Genomic DNA, 23,968 nt, shown 5'->3' on the forward strand with positions numbered 1-23,968 from the left:
TCCTCAGTGAGAATTTACCAAAGTAAGTGATTCTAACAAGCTCTAAAACCCTCACTAGCAAAGGGTATATGTGGGGGATAGAAGAAGTAGAGAATCTCCAATACCCTCCTCATTTCCCTCAGATGAGGAAGAAACTCACCCTTGAGATCGGGGGGCTCTTGTTTGCTCCCATGGGGGATCTCTGGAGACATCTTGTTACCCAACCTGCTGGTGGTCTGCTCTAGCTGCCCAGGTGGAAGAGCACTCTTTTTTGGGAGCGGGGGTGAAGCCAGCTCCACAGCCACCATCTCTTCTTCCTCAGAGGCCAGAACTGCCAATGGAGTGAATAACAGGAGAGAAAGAAAAACATATATATTCAGAATGAATAGTCAAGAGGATGAAAGAACATTAAACACACCAACCTAACTGAGAAGACAACCAATAACCAAGTGCTACCTATCACAAAACACCTATGTTTTTCTTGGGGTACCCACACATGACACCCATTGCATCCCTGTGCTGACGTGGTAGATATCAGTTGGCAATACAGTCAATCCCACAGTCCTGGCTTTGAAGACTTGGATCTGTTCATCCTATCCCCCTACAATCTTATTCTGTCCCAAATACCCTGGAGTCAACAAAGGCAGGATATTGGGATTGGTGAGCTGCTGGTTAGAACCCAATGAAAACCTCTAAGCCTGAAGAAGCCAAGCAATTGAATGTCCTTATCAATCAAGCTTTTACCCCCCAAAAAAGGGAAGAACTTCACATTTCCTATGCTCTCTTCAAGCTGCAGCTGGTTTACACAGTCAAATACCATGCATGAGTGGCTAAGAGCTGCAAAGTACCAAATCTATTATAGCCAAAACAAAGCTTTAAGTTCATTCCTCTCTAGCCAACTCCCATACAACTTGCCCAGCTGAACATCGGGAAGTAAAGAGCACTGAATTTGGAGTTAGAGAAGTTAGATATGTCTCCCCTCTACTACTTACTGCCTGTGTGACTTTAGGCACTTAAATCTTTCTGATTTAGAGCTGGAAGGGATCACAAAAGATACCCTGCCTAACCCCAACATTCTACAGAAGAGAAAACTGAGGCCCAAATGAGTTGAGTGATTTATCCAAAGTCATGGGATTAGACTAGATGAGTTCTAAAGTCAATCTCAGCTCTGATTCTAAAATTTTATAATCCTCCATCTTCTGATTGGGCCTTCCCTGCTGTGACTATTCCTGGTTCCATTTCACCCACAAAGGCCCACTTCTAAGGCCCTTCCAATAGAGGTATGACAAAGGAGTTCCTCAGGGGCTGGGGCCAGGGGGGCACCCCAGAGTAAATAAGAGACTTCTCTAACATTAATTAGATCTGTTGGGAAAAGTTGGCAAACAATCCCATCAGCTGACAGGTAAAGCCACAATGATGGTCAGCCAGGGATATTCACTAGGATAGCTGGGGGCACACACAATCTACAGCAGGGTCTGGGGAGAAACAGCTCAGCCTTAGTTATGATCAGTGGGATTTTGGAGCTAAAAAGAACCTTAGAGATTATCTAGTCAAACCTTCCAACCTTTTAATGACAAGAGAATAAAAGGCCCACAGACAAAAAGGGACTTGCCCAACACTACAAAGGTATCGAAGGGCAGAGCCAAGCTCAGAGGCCAGGGCCTCGGGTCCCAGGCCAGGGCTTGCATGCACGTAGCCCTCCCACCTCCTTCCCTCCACTGTGGACACAGTCTCACCACTGGGGGCAGGCAAAGACATGCAGGGCCAGGGGGGTGGCCTGGCCCAGAGGGAGGTGGGCCGCCCCATCCCGAGGCAGTCTGACCCTCAGGTTTTACGGTGTAGAAAACTGAGGATCTCCAAAGCACAATGGGGTTCCCCAGGCCCCGGACTGATGAGCTCTGGGGCAGGGAGAGGCTTCAGAAGAGACACAGGTTAATTCCCCCCATTTTACTGATCAGGACGAAGCTGGGACTGCTGAAGAAGTAAAGGTTCAGCCTGACCACGCTCCATCCAGCATCGAGGCTGAAATGGCAAGGCCAGGAAGCTCAATTTTTTGAAGGGGAGTCAGAAATAAGAGAAAAAAGCTCCTCCTGGGCTGTGGGCCTCAGTTTACCCCCTGTAAGACAAGGTGGCTAGCCCGAGCGATAGAAAGAGCCCCTCCAGGCTGGTATCCCGGCCTCCTCCGCGGGCCCTGCCCGGTGAGTGACAGAGCCCGGCGCTCGCCGGGCTGCTTCCCCCCACCCCCCCACCCCGGGCCGCTGGCCTCTCTTCCAGCCGGGCCTCGCGGTCGCCCAGGCCTTCCCGGAAGAAGAGGCCCGCGATGCCAGCCCCGGCTTGGGCCCGTGCCCAGGTTCCCACGAGGCACGGAGCAGCACAGCCCCCTCACCCGGTGCGGTCCCCGGGCCCGGGCCCGGGCCCGGGCCTGCTTCTGCTCCAGCTCCCGGCCCCGGCTCGGGCCCGTCCCTCGGCGGCGGCGGCGGCGGCGGCAGCGGTGGCGGCGGCGGGAGCAGCGTCGGCGGCGGCGTAGGCGGCGGGGAGGGGGACGGGGACGGGGAGAGGGACGGGGGCGGCCCCCCCGCGGGCGCGCGCTCCCGGGCCCCCCCGCGCGGCCCCGCCGCCGCCGCCGCCCTCCCGTCCGCTTTTGTCACTCGGCACTGGGCGGTGGAGGCGGCCATCTTGGGTCCGGCGCACGCGGGGCGGCCGCCCCAGGCGGGAGCAGCCGAGCGCCGAGTGAGCGCCGGCCTCCTCCCTCCTCTCTCCTCCGCCCCGCCCCGGCGCCTGGACACCCGAGGCTAGGGGCGGGAGGAACCCGCAGAGCAGCTCAGGCCCGAGAGAACGAGCACCGAGCTAGCCGCCAGCCAGGAGCAAGCGAGCGCCAGAGGGCCGCTTCCCCTCCCTTTCCTCTCCCTTCCTCCCCGCAACTCCACTCTACCCTACCCCTGCCTCGCCCCCAGACTCGAAGACGCGGGTCCTCCCAGTTCCGCACGAGAGAGAAGAGTCTTAGAATTCAGAAGTCAACTAGGGCAACCTCCCCCTCATTCCACAGATGTGGAAACCGAGGCACACAGAGAAGTCACAAGAGTGACCGAAGTCACCAAGGCAGGAGCTTGGGTGGAGTTGGATTTGAATCCAGGCCCTCTCGGATGCCAAGGCCAAAGCTTTTGAGATAAAATATGTGAACTATAAAGGGCAGGGCCAGGCCCTGAGGCTGGAACAAAGAGGTCGACTCCTCCACCCCGACCACGGGTGGGTAGCATCCCCGGGGCGGAGCGGGCCTCGAAGGACGCCCTTGCCTAGTCCTAGACCAGAGACTGGCAGTCACCGCCTCCCAAGCGCTTTAATTTATGCATCTGTAAATAAGGGGGCTGAGCTAAAACTGTGTGCGCGTGGATCCCTTCGACCATTAATTAAAACCTGTGCGCCCTTTGTCGGAATAAAATACAATAAATACTTAAGATTACAAAGGAAAAGAACTCTATGGAAAGATGGTGATTTAAAAACAAAAAAAAACTTATTAAAAAAAGTTCCTGGGGCTGCAGCTTAAGGAGCCCTAAACCGAAAGCTTTCCAAGATAAGCTCCTCAGCCCTAAGTCTCAGATTTTGGAGGTTGTCCTGGCTAGTCCAACCCAACCACCAAGGAAAGCCCCACAATAACAGACCTTACAGGTGGCCATCCAGCCACTGCCTGAAGCCCTTAGAGGATGGCAAACTCATTCCCTCTCTAGACAGATCCAGGATTCTGCCCCAGCTTCCTAAGGCTCCTTTATAATCCCCAAGAAGAAAGGTGGTGGGGACAGGATATGTCCTGTACAGAATCACGGAACCTGAGTTGGATCTAGGTCCAACCCACCCCTGATTAGAAATCCCTTCTACAAGAACCCCAACAGGGATCATCCAGGCCTCTGCCGGAGGACCTCCACCAGCTAAGGAATACACACTATGGCCAAAGGCAGCCTGCGTCCACTTTTGGATTGTTCTAATTGTTTGAAAGTTTGTTGGGGTTCTGTTGTTGTTATCCCTCTTTCTGCCTCTCTACAACTTCCACTGAATGCTCCTGGTTCTGCCCTTGAAAGCCAACAAAAACAAGTCTAAAAGTTGAGCCTCAAATTCTCCCTGTGCCTTAAGATAGTCTCCCAAAGCAGCCTTGTGGTACTCTTGGGAAGCCATGTACCCTCTCTTCATCGAGAGTCTGAGAAGACGATGTAACAGGAAGGAAGACTGCAGCTTGAGAGTGAGCTGGCTCCCCTAGAAGTTGGCAGTAAAGACAAGGCTCTCAGCCAGGGGGAGTTGCCACCATCCCTTGGCTTAGGGAGATAGTGTCCACAAAGGAAGGAAAACTGACATGCAGAGTGGTGGGAGGAACTGGGGCTCAGGCCCTTGAGAACACTTCATTCAATCTATCAGCACCACCAAAGAAAGCTGGCATGACAATCTCAAGGGCAGGATCACAAGTCCCTAAAGAATGAGATACTGGCCTGCCCCTGAGTGTCAAGGACTCAAGACTGACAATTGACTTAAGCTCTTGACCAATTCCAAAAAGCCTGGCAACTCTGGGTATGGAAGGACAAAATGAAATTGTAGTTCAGATGAGGGCCAACATCAGAACCCAAGCTCTGGAAATTCTATCCTGTCAAGAGAGAAAGGGAAAACCGATTCACTAGGAAAATGTCACAGCTCTCCTTAGGGGCACCTGAAACACAGGGACTGATTCTCTAGGTTCTGTGGGGTGAAGGGTAGGTTCGATATCTCCATAGGGAAGAGGCTAAGACCTTAAGTCAATTCATGGTAGAGCAGTAGAAATAGATTCAGAGGTCCTGCATTCTGATCCTAGCTCAGCCAGTGCCACCCGTGAGACCTCGGAAAATCACTTCCCCTCTCTTGGGCCTTTGCTTCCTGCTCTATCAAACAAAGGAGTTGGACTTGACTATCTTAAAGGTCCAGTTCTAAAATACTGTGATATCCTACAGGCCTGAAGCAAACTCCCTAGGCAAGGCAAGAATCCAAACAGTTTTCCCAGGATCAGCAGATGGCGCTGGGCAGCCAAACTCAGGTGGTTTGAGAACAGGCTTCTTAACCTGGGATCTACCAAGAACTTAAGAAGAAAAAAATATCTTTGTTTTCACTAACCTTTAACTGAAATTTGGCATTTCCTTTACTTAGGGATGTTGGCAGACTTCACCAGACCGCCACAGGGGTCCCTAACAAAAACTGTTAAGAACCTCTGCTCTACAAGGCAGTCTTATACACTCAGGCTCTTGGGACACTACCCACTCTCACTTTCCATGCATGGACCAAGGACAGTTGCTGAAAGATGACTCTTTTGAAAGCCCAAACTTTTTGTTTGTTAGCCTTTCTTTGTGTTCCTACTGCTTAGCACAGTGTCTGGCACATAGTAGGTGCTAAATATAGACTAGTTGACTGACCCACTGGCCAAAACTAGATGTCCAGGGCTCAGAGAGGGCAAGCCCACACATGGAGGAAGCAGCTTCCAGCTCTGTGCCCTAGGGGTTAAAAGCTTTAGTGAGGGGTCGCCGGACTTAGGTAGCTTGAGTGCTGAGAATTGTAGAAAACCTCTTTGTGATTCCTCATCTAGTTTCCAAGCTAGGGCAGGTCTTATACCAGGACTCAGTGACACAACTAGACTTTGCAGATCAACAACCGAGCATACCCCTAAACCAAAGGAAAAGTAGCCTGGGCACCACCACAAACAAGTGGGCTTGCAAGGGCCTGACCAGGGCTGCTGCTGATCTCTAGAGAGAAGAGGGCCCAGAGATTATTGAGACCCCTGGAGATACCTCAAAGGATCCTGTGGGGGGGGGGGGCCTTGAGAGATACCACCTTCACCAAGAGGTTAAGGCAAGAAGGGTCACCTTGGCATGCTAGAGGAGGAGAGAGTAACATCATATAGGCCCTTCTGAATTCATCAATACCCTTTTCTAGCCCCCTCCCCACTCTTACCCCCCAAAACAAATCCCAAAGCAGGCTGCTCATTCCAGGTGTCTCTGCTATAAAGAGCCCCACTGAGCTCAGGGCCACTTTCCTTTTTTGTTTTTAAATACCAGGTCCCCACTATCCCTAGCCTGGTTGGGGCCATCATCACCTCACACTGATTAATCCAACAGCCTCTTCATATTTCTCTCTGTCTTCAGCCTCTCCCCCTTTGACCCATCTTCCCCAGGCTACTGGCCTAATCACCTACAATCCAGCTGATCATGTCAGAGGCATTCAAAGCTCTCCACAGCCTCTCTTCACTTTATCCATATCCTACCCAAACTTCTGAGTCCCAGTTCACCCATCCATGAAGATCCCTGGACACCCACAGCCCATGTGCATATTGGTACAATACAGTGGAAAAGAGTGTAAAGTTTGGAGTCTAAGACCTTGGTTTGCATAGCAGCCCTGCTAATTACCACCTGTGCAACCCCTGGACAGGCTGTTTTATCTCTCTGGCCCTCAATTCTTTACATGTAAAATGGGTAGATGGCAGAGAAGGCACATTCCAAGATAAACAGTCCAGTTTGATATTGTCCATAATCTTAACGACTTAGGACCACAGCCAACCTGGTTTTGACCTCCAATTGTGTTACAAATCTCCAACCAAACTAAATGGGAAGGAAGGACTACGTCCTCTACTGCCTCCCCAATAGTATCAAACTCCGGGCTGAACATATAGGGACTCCCTGCCCAATGCCATCTGTATTTAAGGATGTTTGTATAATGGACATGATCTAGAGAAGAGAGACTGTGGGGTCAAGTGTAAGAAAAAGTTCTTTGCAAATACAGGAGTTATTATAATTAGGGAAGGCTAATAATCAAGGGACCTAAACTCCTAAAATCTAGTCTCAGCCTTCCAGGGTGTCTCTTCTCTAGACCTGTGCCTCCTATACTTCATGAAATCACCTGTTACAGACTAAAAACTAGTCAGGAACCTCTTAGAGTCAAAGAGCTTAGGGTCCCTCCCCTCTCCCCAGGGACAAGCAGGAGTCATGGATCTTGCTGCATGAAGAACCCTAGGTTTCTCTTACCATCTCGGTAGATTGGCCCCAACTCATCGCCCCAGGCTTGGGGGAATGGAGACAGTGGCGAGCCCCGCCCTCTGCACTCAGACATAGTCATCAGGCTGGGTGGGCCAAAGCCCAGTATATCCCGCTCACAGCCTGGGGACCCAGGCTCCCCTGGGCCCGGGGCTACCAACACAGGGCGCTCTGCCGATGCCGCCAGCAGCTCCTTGAGGATGTTGATAGGTGAAATGGTGAGCTCCCAGTTGGTGATGCCAAAGTCTCGAAGGTGAGCCCGGGCATGGCTGGAAAGGCCTGCTCGGGTGTCAAAGCCTGCTCCACAGAACTCACAGCGCATCAAGCTGAATGTGCTGGGGTCAAAGTTGGCAACTGTGGAGAGAAGAATAGGATGACCAGTCAGATATGGATCTCCTAAGCCTGAACCACTTCTGGGGACTAACAACATAGCCTCTGTCTTCCTCCCACTCTGCCCCTGATGGCACCTCTTCCCTGAACTCAGCTGTGTACTCTCCCCATCTCCCCTTGTTCTTCTAGTCCTTTGTACCCTCCTTTGCCCCACCCCTGCCCAAATAGTCCCTGCTGGGAAACCGGGCCAGCTGAGTAGGGCTGTAGGCATCATGGCTGGTTCCAGGTGGACTGGCTGGGTCCCCCTGCCAATACTTCTCTCTTCATCCCCTTTCAAATCCTTTCTCAAGCCTTTCTTCTTACTGGAGCAGTAATGGATAACCCAGCAACTAAGATGCTCCTTGGTTTCTCCTGCCCATTATACCCAATGGCAGATTCCCCTCACTCCTCCTTTATCTGGGGTCCTGTCCAGCTCTTAGTTCTGTTGAGGGGGAGTGGGGCTCAGCACATGAGACATGGAAAATCTGCTCTGCCCATTTTAATCTCTCCCTCCCTGTCCCCTTCCCCCTGGGTGATGAGGCTTGGATGGTCCCTGCATCACCATGTGGCCTTCTGTCCAGGTCTAGAGCCATACCCAGGCTCATGCCTTGGAGTAGGGCCATATCCCCAGCTGGACAGCATATACATACCTATCTCCATGGAAGGGAGGGTGCCAATTAATCCCACTTTTGTTTTTGTATCTTTGTTTTAAATTAGGAGACTCTCAAATTGATTACATACTACCTTTTTTCTTCTTCTTTTGGAAGGAGAACTTTTGCTCGATTGCTTTCACTTCCTCTGCAGAAATGAAGTGCCGGACATTGTAGCTCACCCCTACACGGTTCAAGTGGCCCCGAACATGGTTAGCCAGGCCGATCCCGTTGTGAAACCTGTCTGGGCAGTAAGGGCACTTCCTCTCCTCATTCTTTAGCATGGGGGAGTCTGAGTCAAAGAGGTCATCAATCCCCAAGGGCCCTTCAAGTGGGGAGTCCAGCAGCAACAAATCCAGTGGGATAGGCCCATCCAACATCAGCTCAGTGGAAGAGGTGGCCCCTTGGGCCTTTATCATTCGACCATGGGCTTGAAAAGCTCCCCGGGGGGGCTGCAGATTCATCTCCTCCACAAGAACGATGGGGACCATCTTCCGCAGCTGGTGCTGCTGTGTCTCTGACGACTCAGCCTTCTGCAAGGCATCTCGAAAAGTCCTCTTGAGCTCCAAGGCAGGGTGGGGGATAGTGATAGGGTTAAAGCTTCGGTTCTGGGGAAAGTCAATCTCAGTGGTTAAAGACATCTCCTCTTCCATGCTCCCCATCTCACTGGTATATGACCCCAGGGGCCTGAGCTCCTCCCACCCAGTGAGAAAGTCTGGACACATATCACTCTCCAGATCCTTCAGGTGGGCCATACTTTTTTTTTTACTAGGATGCAAGGCGTAGGGGTTATAAACTTTGGCTGAGGAGAATGGCAATGTTCCCAAGGTCTTGTGGGTAGAACCATATGGAAGCATCTTTCTTGAATGGAAGCTAGCAGTGGAAAAGCCCTTCTTTACCCGACCACTCCTGTCCAGCCGGTGGTGTCCTAGGGCAAAGGCAGGGGTGGGATCGTAATGGGCAGAGCCTTCCTGCCATGCTGGAGCAAATAGCCGTTCTGCTTTGCCAAAATAGTCCACATCAGGCATGCGGGCTAGCCGAGCAGGGCTGTAGGTGTCCCGGCTGGTTCCGGGCTGGCTGGCCGAATCCTCAAAAGCTTCAACATCTGCCCCCCAGGGCTGGTGAGAGTGAGCGTACTTCACATGTTCCTTCAAAACATTCTCATTAGGGGCTGGGAAACCACAGAGGATGCAACTGTGGAGGCCCTTTCCTAGCCCTAAGGATGGTCCCTGGGCTATTGGTGGCTCATTGGGTCTGAAGTGTTTGTAGGCAAGGTGGCCAGGACTGTCCTGGGCCTCACCTCCTGAGTGGCCAGAGAGGCCCGGGCTCTTGGGCCCTTGGTCCCTCCTCTCCCTGACATGCATCTTGGCATGCTGCACAAAGATCTTGGAAGAATTGGTGCCAAACAAACATTTGGGGCACTGGAGCCGAGCATCACGTCCTTCATCTGGGAATTCATTCAATTTCTGAATCTCCTCAATAATCTTCTCCCTAGACTCCTGGTGGAGCCGGCGATGCTGCTCCAGAGTGCCAGGGTCCCCAAATGCCCAGCCACACTCACTGCAAGAGAACTGCCCTTGTCCTCCTCGGGAGTCACCTGCAGGGTCCTGCCCAGGGCCTCGGCTGTGCTGCATCATGTGATCCAGAAGATGCTCCTTCTTCTTAAAGTAAATGCTACACTCAATACAAGTGTACACAGCAGGGTCTTCCTCCGGCCCCAGTGCTTCCTTCTCAGCCTCCTCTACCAAGTTACAGAAGTAGGGCCTCATTTCAATGTCATAGGGGCCACAGGGTGGGGGCTCTAGAGACAACCGTTCCACTGAGTCTTCCTCATTCACTGTCCACGTCTGTTTACTTATGGCCAATTCAGGACCGGCCTGAAGGCTCGGCCTGGGTAGGACCCACTCAGGGCGGGGCTCAGGAAGAGGGCTCCTCTCAGACACCTCTGGCTCTGCCACCAGCCCCTTCCTCTCAGTGACCACTGCTGCCTCCAGGGTTCTGATCTTGCCTAACCCAGGAGCAGGGCTTTTCCTGAAACCTGGAAGGGCCAGTGGGGGGGCTGCCTCTCGAAGGGGATGAACTCGCATGGACTGCCCAACCCCACTGTCTAGTCCTTGGCCCTTTTCCCTATAGTGGGCATGCTCATCAGGGTCTGAGAACCAATCAAACCTCAGGATGCCCTTCTTGTTCTTCGATAAGTGCTCTCTGTGGAAAGTGTCAAGGGGCTTTGGTTCAGATGGGGGGTGCCTGTCCTCCCAGGACCCCAGGGGAACAGGGGACTCAGCCGCAATCTCAGGAGCCCCTCGAAGCTCCGGCCCCCCTCCCAATTCAGTGTGAGTTTTCACAGTATGTACAGCTTTGGACTCGCTGACAAAGGAGGCCTCCTGGGAACAGAACGGGGCCCCAGCCTCCCTGGAGCTGGACGGCCTCTCTAAAGTGCTTTCCTCCCTGACATCGGCCCCTCTGTCCACACAGAGAGGGCGTTCCCACGGTGCCCGGCTGCCCCTCCCATCCGAAGGGCTGGGAAACCGACCCAGGAGCAGCAGCGGTGGTGAACCCAGAGGGAATTCTGCACCACCTCCATCCCGGTAGCTGCAAAGAATCACCAACAGGTTAGGAGCTGATCCAATGTAAGGCCAGCATGGCTAAGAACTGCCCTAGAGGACTGGGAATGGAGTGTGAGGGGAGCTAAGCAGGGATAACAGGATTTAGAACTGGAAGAAACCTTAGAGATCATATAGTTCAACTTCTTCATTTTTCCAGATGAGGAAAAATTAAGGCTCAGAGAGGACAATGACTTGTCCAAGGTCACGTAAGTAGGTAGCAGAATGGAGTTCTTGAAGCCACTCCCTCTGACTCAGCTAGTAATGAGCTAGTGGAGGATGGAAAGAAGGCCCTAGAAGCTTTTTGGCTTAGCTCTGCCCGACATGCTGGTCATCTTGCTATACTCAGCCCCAGATCCCACCTCTCCTACCTCTCATTATCCTTACCCATCACTGCCAGGGAAATTTAGGCATTGGGATTTCCTCCAAAAGAGGCAGGAACAAATCATGTACTTCATGGGGGGGGGGGGGAAGGGGGCGGGACTACTGTCCTGCCTTGGGCCATGTCTCTGACTCAGAGCACATACCTAGCAAGGTAGGGCTGAGAGGCCAAGGGGTATGATTTTGGAAGGTCTTCCCAAGGGGCTCTATGCCTCTTAGGAGTTGTGCTTCCTCAAACACCACTAACACCACATCCCAGCTGAAGTCTAAGGGGGCTTCCCATGGGCATTTAGTCCTGCTATACCAGGTGCATCTATTTATAGGGAGGGCATGGTTCCCAGCATGCAATGTCCCACATGAATTGGCCCTAGTACATGCTGGCATCTGTAGTCCCTGAGATTGTGTCCCTAGGCTTCTGCTTGCTACCACCAGCCCTTCCCCCACTTTCCCCTCCCTGGGCAGGTGCCAAAGGCCAAGGATTTCCTACATCACATCTGAACCTGGTGGGATGCTTCAAAGCAGGCAGGCAACTCTCCATTGTCCCCAGGAAGTGGCTTTCCCACAGCAGCCTTCCTTTCTCTTGGTTCTAGAGGTCTATTCCAGGACCCTCTCCCCCTAGGCACTGAGCATGATTAGGAAGCTCCCAGAGAGGTCAGGAAAGAAGAAGGGAAAGGAGGAAAAGAAGGATGTAGGGAAGGAAAGAAGGAAGAAAGGAGAGAAAGAGAGGAAGGGGGGTAGGAAGATCACTACTGCATGGTGAAGTGGAAGGAGAACCAGTACGGCCACAGGAGTTGGGTTGAAATCCTATCCTGCCTTTTGCTAACTATGTGACTTCGGGCAAGTCACTTTCTTTTCTATGTCTGTTTCCTCACCCATGGAATTACGGGGCAGATTCCATGATTGTGAAGCTCTGTCTATGATTCTTAACCCAAAGCACAGTCTGCCCCTGTATCCCACCCCCTCCTCACTTCCACTTATTGAAATCCTTCTCAGGACTTGATTTGGTATCCCCTTCTCCATGAATCATTCCCTGACAGCCCCCCACCCCCACCCTCCAACCAGGGAAAGTGATCTCTTCTTCCTAAAATGGTCTCTGGGCCCTTCATGTAGACCAGGGCTTCTGTAACCCCTTCAGCATTTCTTAAACTATGGGTCGCTACCTCTTTCCTTTGCTTTTACACATTCTACCTTCCATTCTACTTATTTCTGCACATGCTGCATTCCCCACTAATTAGACAGTAAGCTCCTTGAGGGTAGAGGTTGTTACTTTCCACTTGTATAACAATGGTAATAATAACTCACATGCCGTTATTGTTCTAGGGCTTACAAAACACTCTCCTCACAACAACCCTGTGAGGTAGGTTGTACAATTACTATACCCCATTTTACAGATGAAAAAGGTGAGGCTGAGAGGTTACGTGACTTGCCCATTATCACACAGCTATGAAGTGAGTGGGGCAGGATTAGAACCCAGTCTGTTCCTGACTCCAGACCCAGGTCTCTTTCCACTATACCATGCTGCTATTCTTCTGGTCCTCAGGGTCCAGTCTAAACTGGGGAGCCTGGAAGTCATCCTGGGGGATGAAGTCTGCCCCCCACCCCCATGCTCTCCCCTCTTCCCCAGGCACACTGCATCCCCACAGCACAAGGCCTTACACATAGCAGGTATTTAATAAAAGTGTGATGCATCGAACTGAAAGCAATTACTTGCCCATTGATCCATACCACTGCTTCCTCCACAAGCTCAGATAAATGAGTTAATTATATGCATCTGCCCTGAATCCCATCTAGAGATGCCCTCCCCCACCTTGGGCATCCCCTTCTGATCTGCCCTACTAAGTATTTCCATCCTAGTCTCCAGTGCCCCCATACTAGGAAAAATTTATTCCTGCCCTTCTGGCTCTAGGGGAGTAGTCTGAAGCTGGAGGAGATGGGGAAAGGGGCGGGGGGAGAGGGGAAGAGGCTGTCCTCAGGCATGGAGCCCACCCTATTCCATCCCCCCAGGAAGTGAGAAGCAGACTAGCCTGGCACTCACCGGCTGCTGCTCCGGTGGGCGGTGGTGGCTGCTGAGGCAGAGGGGAGGGTGTCGCCGAGGCCATGATGGGGTGGCCCATCTGTAACAAAGATGGGGAAATCTTGAGGGCTCTAGGGTCATTCCCACTCCCTCCCCAGCTCCAAGCTGGGGCTGCCCAGCCCTTTCCCCAGTCCCTTGTTTCCCTACCCTCCATCCCTGGACTGGTACCCATAGGGAAAGGAGGACAGGAAAGACTAAGAGGTCTATTTCTACTTCTAATTACATTCAGGAATCCCCCCGCAAAAAAACCCCAACACCCTGTTTTCTTCTGAGACCCATTGCTGAGGGTCCAATCACTCCGTCCTCTCAGTGGCCATCCACACGGGTCCAGACAGTCATAGCTTCAAAGCTAGTAAGGACCATACATATCATCTAGTCCGAGTCCCTCATTTAACAGATGAAAAAATTGAGGCCCAGAGAGAAAAGTCAATGGTCCAATGTCACCCAGATCATTAGTGATACAGCCAGATTTTGAACCCAGTTCCACCAACTCCAAATCCTGAGTTGTTTGTACCATACTATGCTGAATGGGAAGTATACAGACATACAGTAGGCTCCAAAAAATGCATATGGCATCACTCATGATTTATTTTCTATATCAGGGAAGCCTCCCAACTGATTCTGAAGGGTGACTTTTATCTACACTTCATTCAGTAAGATGACTGGGTGTTTAGGCTACTTCTTTTCTATATGACACCTTTATGTGACATCTAAACACACATCTAATTTGTGCCCATCCTGCAGACTGCCAGCTTCTTCTTCAGCCTTGAGAAAGGCAGCACAGATCAATATTCGGGGGGCATGGATCAGACAGATGGATCCTGATGGGGGTCTGTACATCATCAGCTCGGGGCTAACCTCACGCCTCATTTAAATGGTGGCATCCTTCCCTGGGGGACATGCCATGCCAAAGGCCAGGCCCCAAGGCCTACTTTCCCTTCTATAGTTCATCATACAATGCAGAAGATGATGACTGTAACGACAATGATGACAATGATGATGAGTGACACTTAAAGGTGGACATCTACTATCTTATTTGTTCCTCATAACAACCATGTGAGTTAGGTATTATTATTATTATCCCTATTTTACAGATGAGGAAACTAAGACACAGAGGACAGCTAACTTTCCCAAGGTCACACAACTAATAAATATCTGAGGCAGGATTTGAATACAGGTCTTCTGGACTCTAAGTACAGCTTGCTATTGACCTTGTTGGCTCTCTGAGAGAGTCAGCTAGAGAAATACAACCAAACCCAAATTATCTGCCTATGGTTATCCACTTTGGGGTTATGTAAAAGACCAAAAGACTTAAGGGCACCATGGCCCAACCAAACTCAGATCAAAGGAAGCTAAAGTAGAAAGAGGAGGGATAGGGAAGACAAAATAGTAAGAAAAAAGGAGAGAAAGAATGAATATGTGAAAGAGAGGCTCAGGACAGGCTGAGAAGAAAGTCAGAAAATAAAGCCTGAGATGCTTTGAGCACAGGAGAGAACTGCTCCTTTGGGGGGGCCCACGCTGGGTGGGAAGTTTTATCGCTCAGTTCTTTCAGTCTTGTCTGACCCATTGTGGCCCCATTTGGAGTTTTCTTGGAAAAAACATTGGAGTGGTTTGCCATGTCCTTCTCCAGTCCATTTTATAGATGAGGAAACTGAGGCAAACAGGGTGAATTGACACTTGCCCAGGGTCACATGGCTAGTGTCTGAGGCCACATTTTAACTCAAGAAGATGAGTCTTCCTGACTCTAGGCCTGGTGCTCTGTCCACTATGCCACCTAGCTGCTAGCTGCTGAGTGGGAAGACTAACTTGTTTAATAATAATAATAACTCATGTGGAGGGGATGGAGCCAAGATAGTGGAAAAAATCCCCTGCGTTTTCCCAAATTTCACTTCAAACAATTTTAAATAATGCCCTCAAACAAATTCTGTAGCAGTAGAACCCACAAAAGGATGGGGTAAAACAAATTTCCATTCCAAGACAACTTAGAAGGTCAACAGGAAAGGTCTGGCACACCTCGGTAAAAGTAGAGTGCACTCCAGTGCCAATGTAGGCCATGCCCCAGCAAACCAGCATCAAGTCTTGGAGGTGACTGAATCAGCTGTGGTGGCTTTCAGAGCTCACAAGCGCACAGAAGATAAGGGGGGTCAGATAACTGGTCAGAAGGAAATTATAGATGTTCCTTTTGCTTTTTTTACCAGGTGCAGAACTCTCATGCATTGACTATATGTGGATCTGGGTTTCAGTCCTGGGTCACAATCCCAGGGTGAGAAAGAACGCTAGCACAATAGCACCCCACGGCTTTCAGTCACAGGGAAGTGGGGACCCTGGCACAGTTCCAGAACAGAAAAGAATGCTTGTGACTGCTCACGGTCCAGAGCACAGGCAAGGAGAGTAATAAACACACCTCTCCTTAGATCATACTTTCTTGAAAGGACTAAAACCTTAGATACCCCCAGAACTAGCTCTGAAAACAGCTACACAAAAATCCTGAAGCCTGGGACTCTCTTCACTATGAAAGCAGAGCCCAACTTTAATATAAAGTTAAAAACCAAGAAATAAGCTGCAAAAATCAGAAAAAAATAAACAAAAAAAAGAACCTGACCATAAAAAGTTATTATGGTGATAGGAAAAATCAAAACACAAACTCAGAAGGCAAAAAAGTCAAAACTGCTACATCCAGGGCCTCCCCCACCAAGAAAAATATGAATTGTCCTCAAGTCTAAAAGGAATTCCTGGAAGGATTCCAAAAGGAGTTGAAAAATCAAATAAGAGAAGTAGAGGAAAAACTGGGGAAAGAAATGACAGTGATACAAGAAAATCATGAAAAAAGGGTCAATACTTTAGAAAAGGAAGCACAAAAAAAAACCTGAAAAAAATAACACCTTAAAAAAACAGAATAGGTCAAATAATAAAAGAGGCACAAAAATCCAACAAAGAAGAATGACTTAAAAAGCACAATTGGCTACATGGAAAAAGATGTAAAAAAATTCACTGAAGAAAAGATCTTCTTAAAAAGTAAAATTGGCCAAATGGAAAGGGAGGTGTAGAAGCTGAAAAAAGAAAATAATTCCTTAAAAATTAGAAATGGGAAAGTGGAAGCTAATGACTCCATGAGACCTAAAGAAGAAATAAAACAAAATCAAAAGAATGGAAAAATAGAAGAAAAAATATAATATCTCTTTGGAAAAACAACTGACCTGGAAAACAGATCATGGAGAGATAATTTAAGAATTGTTAGACTACCTGAAAAAGAGATCCCAGACATCAACTTTCAAGAATTTTTCAGGAAAAACTGCCCTGATATTCTAGAACAAGAGGGCAAAACAAAAAATGAAAGAATCCACTGATCACCTCCTGAAAGAGATCCCAAAATGAAAACTTGCAGGAATATTATAGCCAAATTCCAGAGCTCAAGAAGAAAATATTGCCAGCAACCAGAAAGAAACAATTTAAGTATCATGGAATCACAGTCAGTATAACACAAGATTTAGCAGCTTCCACATTAAAGGATCAGAAGGCTTGGATATGATATTCCAGAGGGCAAAGGAGCTAGGATTATAACCAAGAATCACTAACCCAGCAAAACCAAGTATACTTCTTCAGGGGGAAAAATGGATATTGAATTAAATAGAGGACTTTCAAGCATTCCTAATGAAAAGTCTAGAGCTGAATACAAAATCTGAGTTTCCAAAACAAGACTCAAGAGAAGTATAAAAAGGTAAACAGGAAAGAGAAATCATTAGGGATTCAATAAGGTTAAACTGTTTACATTCATTCCTACTTGGGAAGATGATACTTGTAACTCCTAAGAACTTTCTCATTATTAGGGAAGTTAAAATGAGTATACATAGACAGAGAGCACAGGTGTGAATTAAATATGATGGGATGACAGCTAAAAAAATAAAATTGAGGGGTGAAAAAGAAGAATGCACTGGAAGAAGGGGGAAGGGGGAGGCAGAATGGGCTAAATTATCTCACATAAAAGAGGTATGAATGAGCTTTTATAATAGAGGGGAAGATGGGGAAGGTGGTTGGTTGGAAAGCATGTCAACCAGTGGGAGCAGCATACACACTCAAGTTGGGTATAGAAATCTATCTTAACCTACAGGAAAGTAGGAGGGGAAGGAGGAGGTGGGGAATGGGAAGTGGGAGGGGGACTGATAGAAGGGAAGGCATACTGGGAGAGGCAGTAGTCAGAGGTAAAACACTTTGGAGGATGGACAAGGTGAAAGGAGAGGGAGGATAAGCAGTGGGGAAATATTATGGAGAAAAATACAGTTAGTGATCATAACTGTGAAAAGATTATAGCAAGTTTCTCTGATAAAGGCCTCATTTTTCAAAGATATAGAGAACTGAGTCAAATATATGAAAATAAGAGCCATTCCCCAATTGATAAATAGTCAAAGGATATGAAGAACTGGCAGTTTTCATAAGAAAAAAAATAAGAAAGCTATCTACAGTCAAATGAAAACTGCTGGAGTTGTGAACTAATTCAACCATTCTATAGAGCAATTTGGAACTATGCCCAAAGGGCTTTAAAACCACTTATACTCTTTGACCCAGAAATACCACTGACTAGGTCTGTGTCCCAAAGAGATCAAAGAAAAAGGAAAAGGCCCTATATGTACAAAAATGTTTATAGCAGCTCTTTTAGTGATAGAATTGGAAACTGAGGGAATGCCCATCAATTGCATAATGGCTGAACAAATTGTGGTATGTGATTATGATGGAATAATATTATACTATGAGAAATGATGAGTAGGATACTCTCAGAAAAACCTGGAAAGATTTACATGAACTGATGTAAAGTGAAATGAGTAGAACCAGGGGAACATTATATACAATAACATCAATATCATAGGATGATCAACTGGGAATGGCTTAGCTATTCTCAGCTTTTTCCAAGACAATTCTGAAAGACTTATAATGAAAAATGCTATCCATTCCCAGAGAAAGAACTGATGGAGTCTGAATACAGAGCAAAGCATATTTTAAAACTTTCTTTTTTTTAGGCCGTGTTTTTTTTTTATGACATGATTAATATGGAAATGTTTTGCACGATGGCACATGTATAACCTAAATCAAATGGCTTGTCTTCTCAATGAGGGAGAAGGAGAGAAAAGGAGGGAAGGAGAGAATTTGGACCTCAAAATTAAAAAAAATTTTTTTCAATTGTTTTTATATGTAACTAGGGAAAAAATAAAATATTAAATAAAATAAAAAAATAACTCATGTGTATATGCTTCAACATTTTCAAAGCATTCCACATATAATCCTATATAGCATGTGCTGCAATACTCTGCCTCATTTTACAGATGAGGAAATCAAGGCTCACAGATCCTAAGGGATTTGCTTGCTAGTACCATAGGTTATCCAGTGGGAGGGCATAGATAGACTCAAAGGAAACCAAGGCTTCTGATCTTTGGACTCTAAATCCAGGATTTTTTCCATGAGAAGACAGGCCTTTTGGAGAGTCAAGGAGAGAAGGGCTTGGGCAGTGAAGAAGCTGCTTTGGCAGCTGAATAGGAGAGGCTGGATCCAGTCACACTCTTGTGGCCCCGTACTCAGGCCTTCCTCAGCCTGCCTGATGCCTCAGCTGCAAACAACTTCTCTACCTCAGTGACCAAGTGCCCAGATCTAAGGGGATAAGCGGAAAGGAGGAAGGGCATGGCTGAAGGATAAGGAGAGACAGGGGGTGGGCATAATGTTGGAACAAGGGGGCAGGACAGAAGTCCCCAGAAACTGGGGCTGGAGGGATATGAGACAGCAAAGTCATAGGGAAAGACAGAGGTTGGAAGGAAAGATATCTGGGTTTGAGGGTTCAAAGCTTAGTTCTTCCACTAAACTAGCTGTGTAGCTTTAGGCAAATCAGTTCCCCTCTATGAGGTCAGCTTCTTCATCTGAAAAAACAAGGGGCTGGCCTGTGTGGAGTCTCTCGTCCCATTCAGCTTAACAGTTTAGGATGCTATAAGTCATTTCCTCTGAGCCTCAGTTTCTTCATCTGTAAAACAGAAGTAATATTCCCTGCTGCCTTGTCTGCTTCAAGGGACTATTCTGAGGATCAAAGGAGACAATGAGGATTTGAGAGCACTTGAGAGTTAAGGGATTAAGGTATTATCGGGCAATGACAGTAGGACAGCCAGAGTGCAGCCACAGCAGGGAAGCTTGCCCATATGGTCCTAGGAGGAAAGACAGAGAAGGGGGGAAAGGCCACTTTGTCAGCAAGGAGGAAAAGCCAACATTGAGGGGAAGGGCTCAAGAAAGACCTCTATCTGGGCTTCTACCTATTGCCCCTGGGGACCCATGAGCTTTCCCAGAAAAATAAGCAACCTGGAGATGAGTGATGACCATTAGATGACCCCTGGAGCCCCTCCTGGCTCTAAGATTCTAAAATGCTACTGGGGGGAGAGAAGAAGGATGGAGAAGAGAAGAAAGTGACAGCATAGGTACAAGGAAGGAGGATTTGAAGGGTAGCCCTGGGCACCACTGCCTAGACTGGTCCTAATAAAAACCCACTCAAATGAGAAGTTAAGGCACAATCAGTATGGAAGCTATCTTGACAGTGAACTGAAACATAGTTGTTGGTGACTTGGATGATATCACTGACTGGGGTTTCTGCTGCTCTGTTGCAAGGATAATGAACACCTAGATGGAGAAGGAAAGGATTCCTCTGCCCAGGGCTTCCACACAGCGAACCCCTGCCCCAACGAAGGCCAGATAGCATCACAGAATTAGAGATGGAGAGGACCTTATATACTACGGACTTCAACTCCCTGGTTTTAGAGATAAGGAAACTGGATCAGAGAGGCTGAGCCATTTGACCAAAGTCACAGAAACAGTAAATCACAGTTACAGAATTCAAGCCCATGTGCTCCAATTCTCTATTCAGTGTTCTCTCCTCCCCTACACATTGCCAATTCCTGCCCAGGAGCACTGCAGTGAGTGTCCCTGCCTCCAGCCATCGCAAGGTTGGCAGTTTGAGAGAACAAGTCACAATCCTCTCCCTCCACCCATATGCCATGGATGTTAGCTGGAGAGACAGTTTCCTATGCCTGGAATGTGCTCCCAATCAATATCTACTGGCTCAAGTTTTAGCTAGCCTTTAAAACCCGGAGGCCCCATATATGCTAAAATATCTATAGCAGCATTTTTTTTATGATAGCAAAGAATTGGAAACAAAGTAGATGCCTGTTGGTTAGAGAATAGTTAAATAAATGGTGGTACATGCGTGTAATGGAATATTACTGTTTTCTAAGAAATTATGTATATGATGAGCACAAAAAAGAATGGGAAGATTTACATGAATTAATATAAAGTAAAGAAAATGAATGAGAAAAAATATATATTCAATAATTACAATAATGTGAATGGAAAGAACAACAAAACAACCAAAACAATGGTGTGAAATTGTATTAAGCAAACTTGGCCCAAAAGAAGAGGTAAGGGAAGGCACCTTCCCCTGCTTCTTTACAAAGGTGGGGGGACATCATGGATGGGAAACACTGTACATAATTTCAAATGTTTTTCAATATGTTGCATAGTTTTGTTGAACTGATTTTTTTCCTCTTTTTTATTCTTTGTTATAAGTGACTGCTCTCTGGGAGGTGGAGGGATACAATGGGTAGGTAATATAAATACAAAAGATATCAATACAAATTGATAAAAAAAAACAAACAAACCCCAACTCAGATGCCTCCTCATTCAGGAAATCTTTCATGATCTCCTGGACAATAATAACTGTCCCCATCAGCCTTCGCAATGACATTTTGTTTTGCAGCTTTCTAATGCATTGGTTTTGGACTTGGACCACCAGGAATGTACTTTTTGAGTTCAAGGCGCAGATCCATTTATCAGACTCCCACCTTTTAGCTATAACACTTTGGAAAAATCATTTAACTCCTCTGAGTCTTAGTTTCCTCATCCATAAAATGGGGAGGCTAATATTTGCCCTGCCTCGTCGAACATATGGCTATGGTGAGGAAATAACTTTGCAAGCCTTAAAGTATTGTTAAAATATTAGCTCTCCTTTCTAAGTGGCAAGCTGCATGAGGGCAAAGGCTCCCTCATCATGAAACTATGAAATAGACTCTCATCTTAACATTGTAATTTCTCATCTCTCAGAAAATAGAGTGGATGAGTCTCTGGTCATTCAAAAAGCACCAGGATATAGTCCAAAGCTGCTCCCCTATGGTTAGGAGTGGGAAGGGAGAGGGGAAAAGGGAAGATAGGTTTGTTTTTGAAGGAGAATCAACCTGAGGCTCCAATCCACCTCATTTACACTCCCTCAAAGTGCCACAGAAAGGCCTGGGACCCTCAGAGCATATTGGGAAATGATTTCTACTTCCCGACGCCTTGGGGAAGTGCTCTGGCCATAGGACCAGGGCCTGCAGGCTGTTCTCTGGAAAATAAGGAAGGAGTTCCTGGACACACATGTTACCGACATGTTACCGGTGGAAACTTGGACTGGCAAGGGCCCAGAGACCAGTAAAAATGGCAGAACAATGGAAGCTGCAGCAGCAATGCACATTCCTATACTCATTTAAGATTTACCAAAGTAGTATAAGTATTCTCCCTGTTTTACAGATAAGGAAACTGAAGCCTAGAGAGATTAGACTTTGCCCAAGGTCACACAGTTGATGAACATCAAAGCCAAGACTCAAACCCAGCTGTCCAAACTCCAAGGCCAGCAATCTTTCTGGGATACTGCTATCTCTTCCATTTTCTGTTTTTCCCTCCTGAAACTGGGAAACAGGGAAGGTAAGTGACTTGTCCCCAGTGTAATGGCCTCCCTCCCAAGCGAAGTGACTAGGGCCTTATCGTCATCCTCTTTTCTGTCTGTGCTTACATATGAACTTGCTGTCGCCCCAGTTGGCATGGAAGCATCTTTCAGAGTAGAGACTGTATCTCCAGTCCCTGGAATATGGTAGGAGCCTAATAAACAGTGACCAATTGAGTGATTACTCAAGGTTACATGGGTACTGAAATAATCAGCAGAGTAGGGATTTGGACCCAGGTCCTGTAATGCGAGATTCCAGTTCTACAATCTTCTAGTCCTGTTCCCTCACTTTGCAGATGAGGGAACTGAGGCTCAGAGGGGGAAGTGGCCTGCCCTCATCTTTTGCTTTTGCATTGAGCCTGAGGCCTTGCCCAAAAGTAGGAGCATGGTGCATGTTTATTGAACTGTGTGGGACTATTCAAGATTCCTCAGCTAGTTTGTGGCAGAGCCTTCAGACTCTCAGTTTGGGACTTCTACTGGATTATGCTGACTTCCAAGTCCTTGATCAGTCACTCAACAAGCATTTATCAAGTGCTTATGTGTGTCACGAACTGGTTAAGCACAGGGACACAAAGAAAGACAAAAACCCAGCTCTTGCCCTCTAGGATCTTATATTCCAATGGAAAAGACAACCCATAAATACCCATGTGGGCTACACCCGAGATACACCCGACAGAGATGGCCCTAAGAGTGGGAGAGGCCAGGAAAAGCCACTTACAGAAGGTAGGGTTTGAGTCTGGCATTCAAGCATTCATTACCCCATGCCAATCCATCTTCCCAGTCTGACTTCCTGTCCTCACCTAGCCCACTGTCTCACCTGGAGTCCAGGCAGGTAGCACCACATCAGAGTCATCAGAGACGTGTCCATCCAACCCGATACAAAATGGCTGGCCCATGAGCACACTGGGCCTTTTGAAATCCTGTTCAGGGGTGGGCGTGGGGCAAGTTATCTCACCTTAGATTTATAGGATCATAGATTTGGAGCCAGAAGGAATCTTGGAGGACACAGAGCCCAACCCCTTCATCTTGCAGATGAGGAAACTCAGGCCTAGAGATGTTTAGTGACTTGTCCAGGGTCATAGATTTCATGCTTATACTTTCTCCCTTCATAGGACTGTTATGAGAAAAATGCCTTAAAGGGACTTAGAGACAGAAGCAGCGCCCAAGTGACTGACCAGTGCCAAGTGCAGTGATGGAACTCATGGAAACCATGAACATACCACCAAACTTCTACACTCTACAGGTTAGGAGCAATGGTATCAGGGATCATCCTAGGCATAGTACCAACACCCACCAAACAGAAGCAAAGGACCCATGATCTCTGCCTTCCTCTGGCACAGGTCGGGGAATGAGGGCTCTCAGTGCAGCTAGGTTTGCTAGGGAGCCAAAAGGTACCAGGGGAAAGGAACAAGAATCCTCAGGTTGACTGACAGGGTCAGCCTTGGAATTGTCCTGGGGCCATCAGGGCCATACACATTCAAGAATCATTTTCACATCCTATTTTCCCCTTCACAATGGAAGCAAATATCCTTTCCCAGTATTGCAGATAGAAAAGCTTGAGGTCCAGGGAAACCAAATAGATTTATTCAACATATCAATGACCTAATAGTGATTTTAGGCTTCCTAACTCAGGACTTTTTCCAATGGATCATTCCATAAAATACTAACCCCACATATATCTCCAGACTCTACCACAAAGAACACTGACTATGGTCAGATACCAAGTCAAAAACATTGCTAGGAATGGAACCCAAGGTTCTGCAAGACTAAGACTTGGTCACTTGAACCCTTCCCTAAGGCCCTGGAACCTTCTTCCTCTCTTCAAACCCAATAAAGCCTATACCTTCTAGGATCACAAGTCCTAGACTCCTTCTCTGATATGAGTCCAAGTCTAAGTCATATAGTGAATTCACCTTTTCCCTATCACAATGAGAGTGAATCCCTATCACAAAGAATGAAGTCAAGATGTCTAAGCCTAGCTTCTTAAATGAGATAATATTTGCTTAAAAAAAATGTTTTGGAGCAGCTAGGTGGCATAGTGAGTAGAGTGCTGGCCCTGGAGTCAGGAGGACCTGAGTTCGGATCCGGCCTCAGACACTTAG

The 23,968-nt window shown here is 47.8% G+C and overlaps 1 protein-coding gene across 12 annotated transcripts in view; it reads right to left on the reverse strand.

Annotated features, from left to right (window-relative positions):
• The window catches only part of WIZ (WIZ zinc finger), a 45,717-nt gene that overhangs the window by 12,769 nt on the left and 8,980 nt on the right, over positions 1-23,968 (reverse strand). For 6 of the 12 annotated variants that reach the window (XM_069086955.1, XM_069086954.1, XM_069086951.1 and 3 more), the window contains exons 3-6: positions 13,052-13,130; positions 8,124-10,624; positions 7,005-7,367; positions 140-310 (exon numbers count right to left, since the gene is read on the reverse strand). In XM_069086955.1, coding sequence (XP_068943056.1) covers positions 140-310; positions 7,005-7,367; positions 8,124-10,624; positions 13,052-13,130 — 3,114 coding nt within the window. Of the gene's footprint in view, positions 1-139; positions 311-2,365; positions 2,670-7,004; positions 7,368-8,123; positions 10,625-13,051; positions 13,131-23,968 lie in introns of those variants that run through there. The other 6 variants (XM_069086952.1, XM_069086950.1, XM_069086957.1 and 3 more) reach the window with 3 other exon arrangements.

This window comes from Petaurus breviceps, unplaced genomic scaffold (assembly GCF_028583685.1).
Source record: "Petaurus breviceps papuanus isolate PSGF00001 unplaced genomic scaffold, PetGlider_PUasm1.0 180, whole genome shotgun sequence".
In the NCBI taxonomy this organism is placed as follows: Eukaryota; Metazoa; Chordata; class Mammalia; order Diprotodontia; family Petauridae; genus Petaurus; species Petaurus breviceps.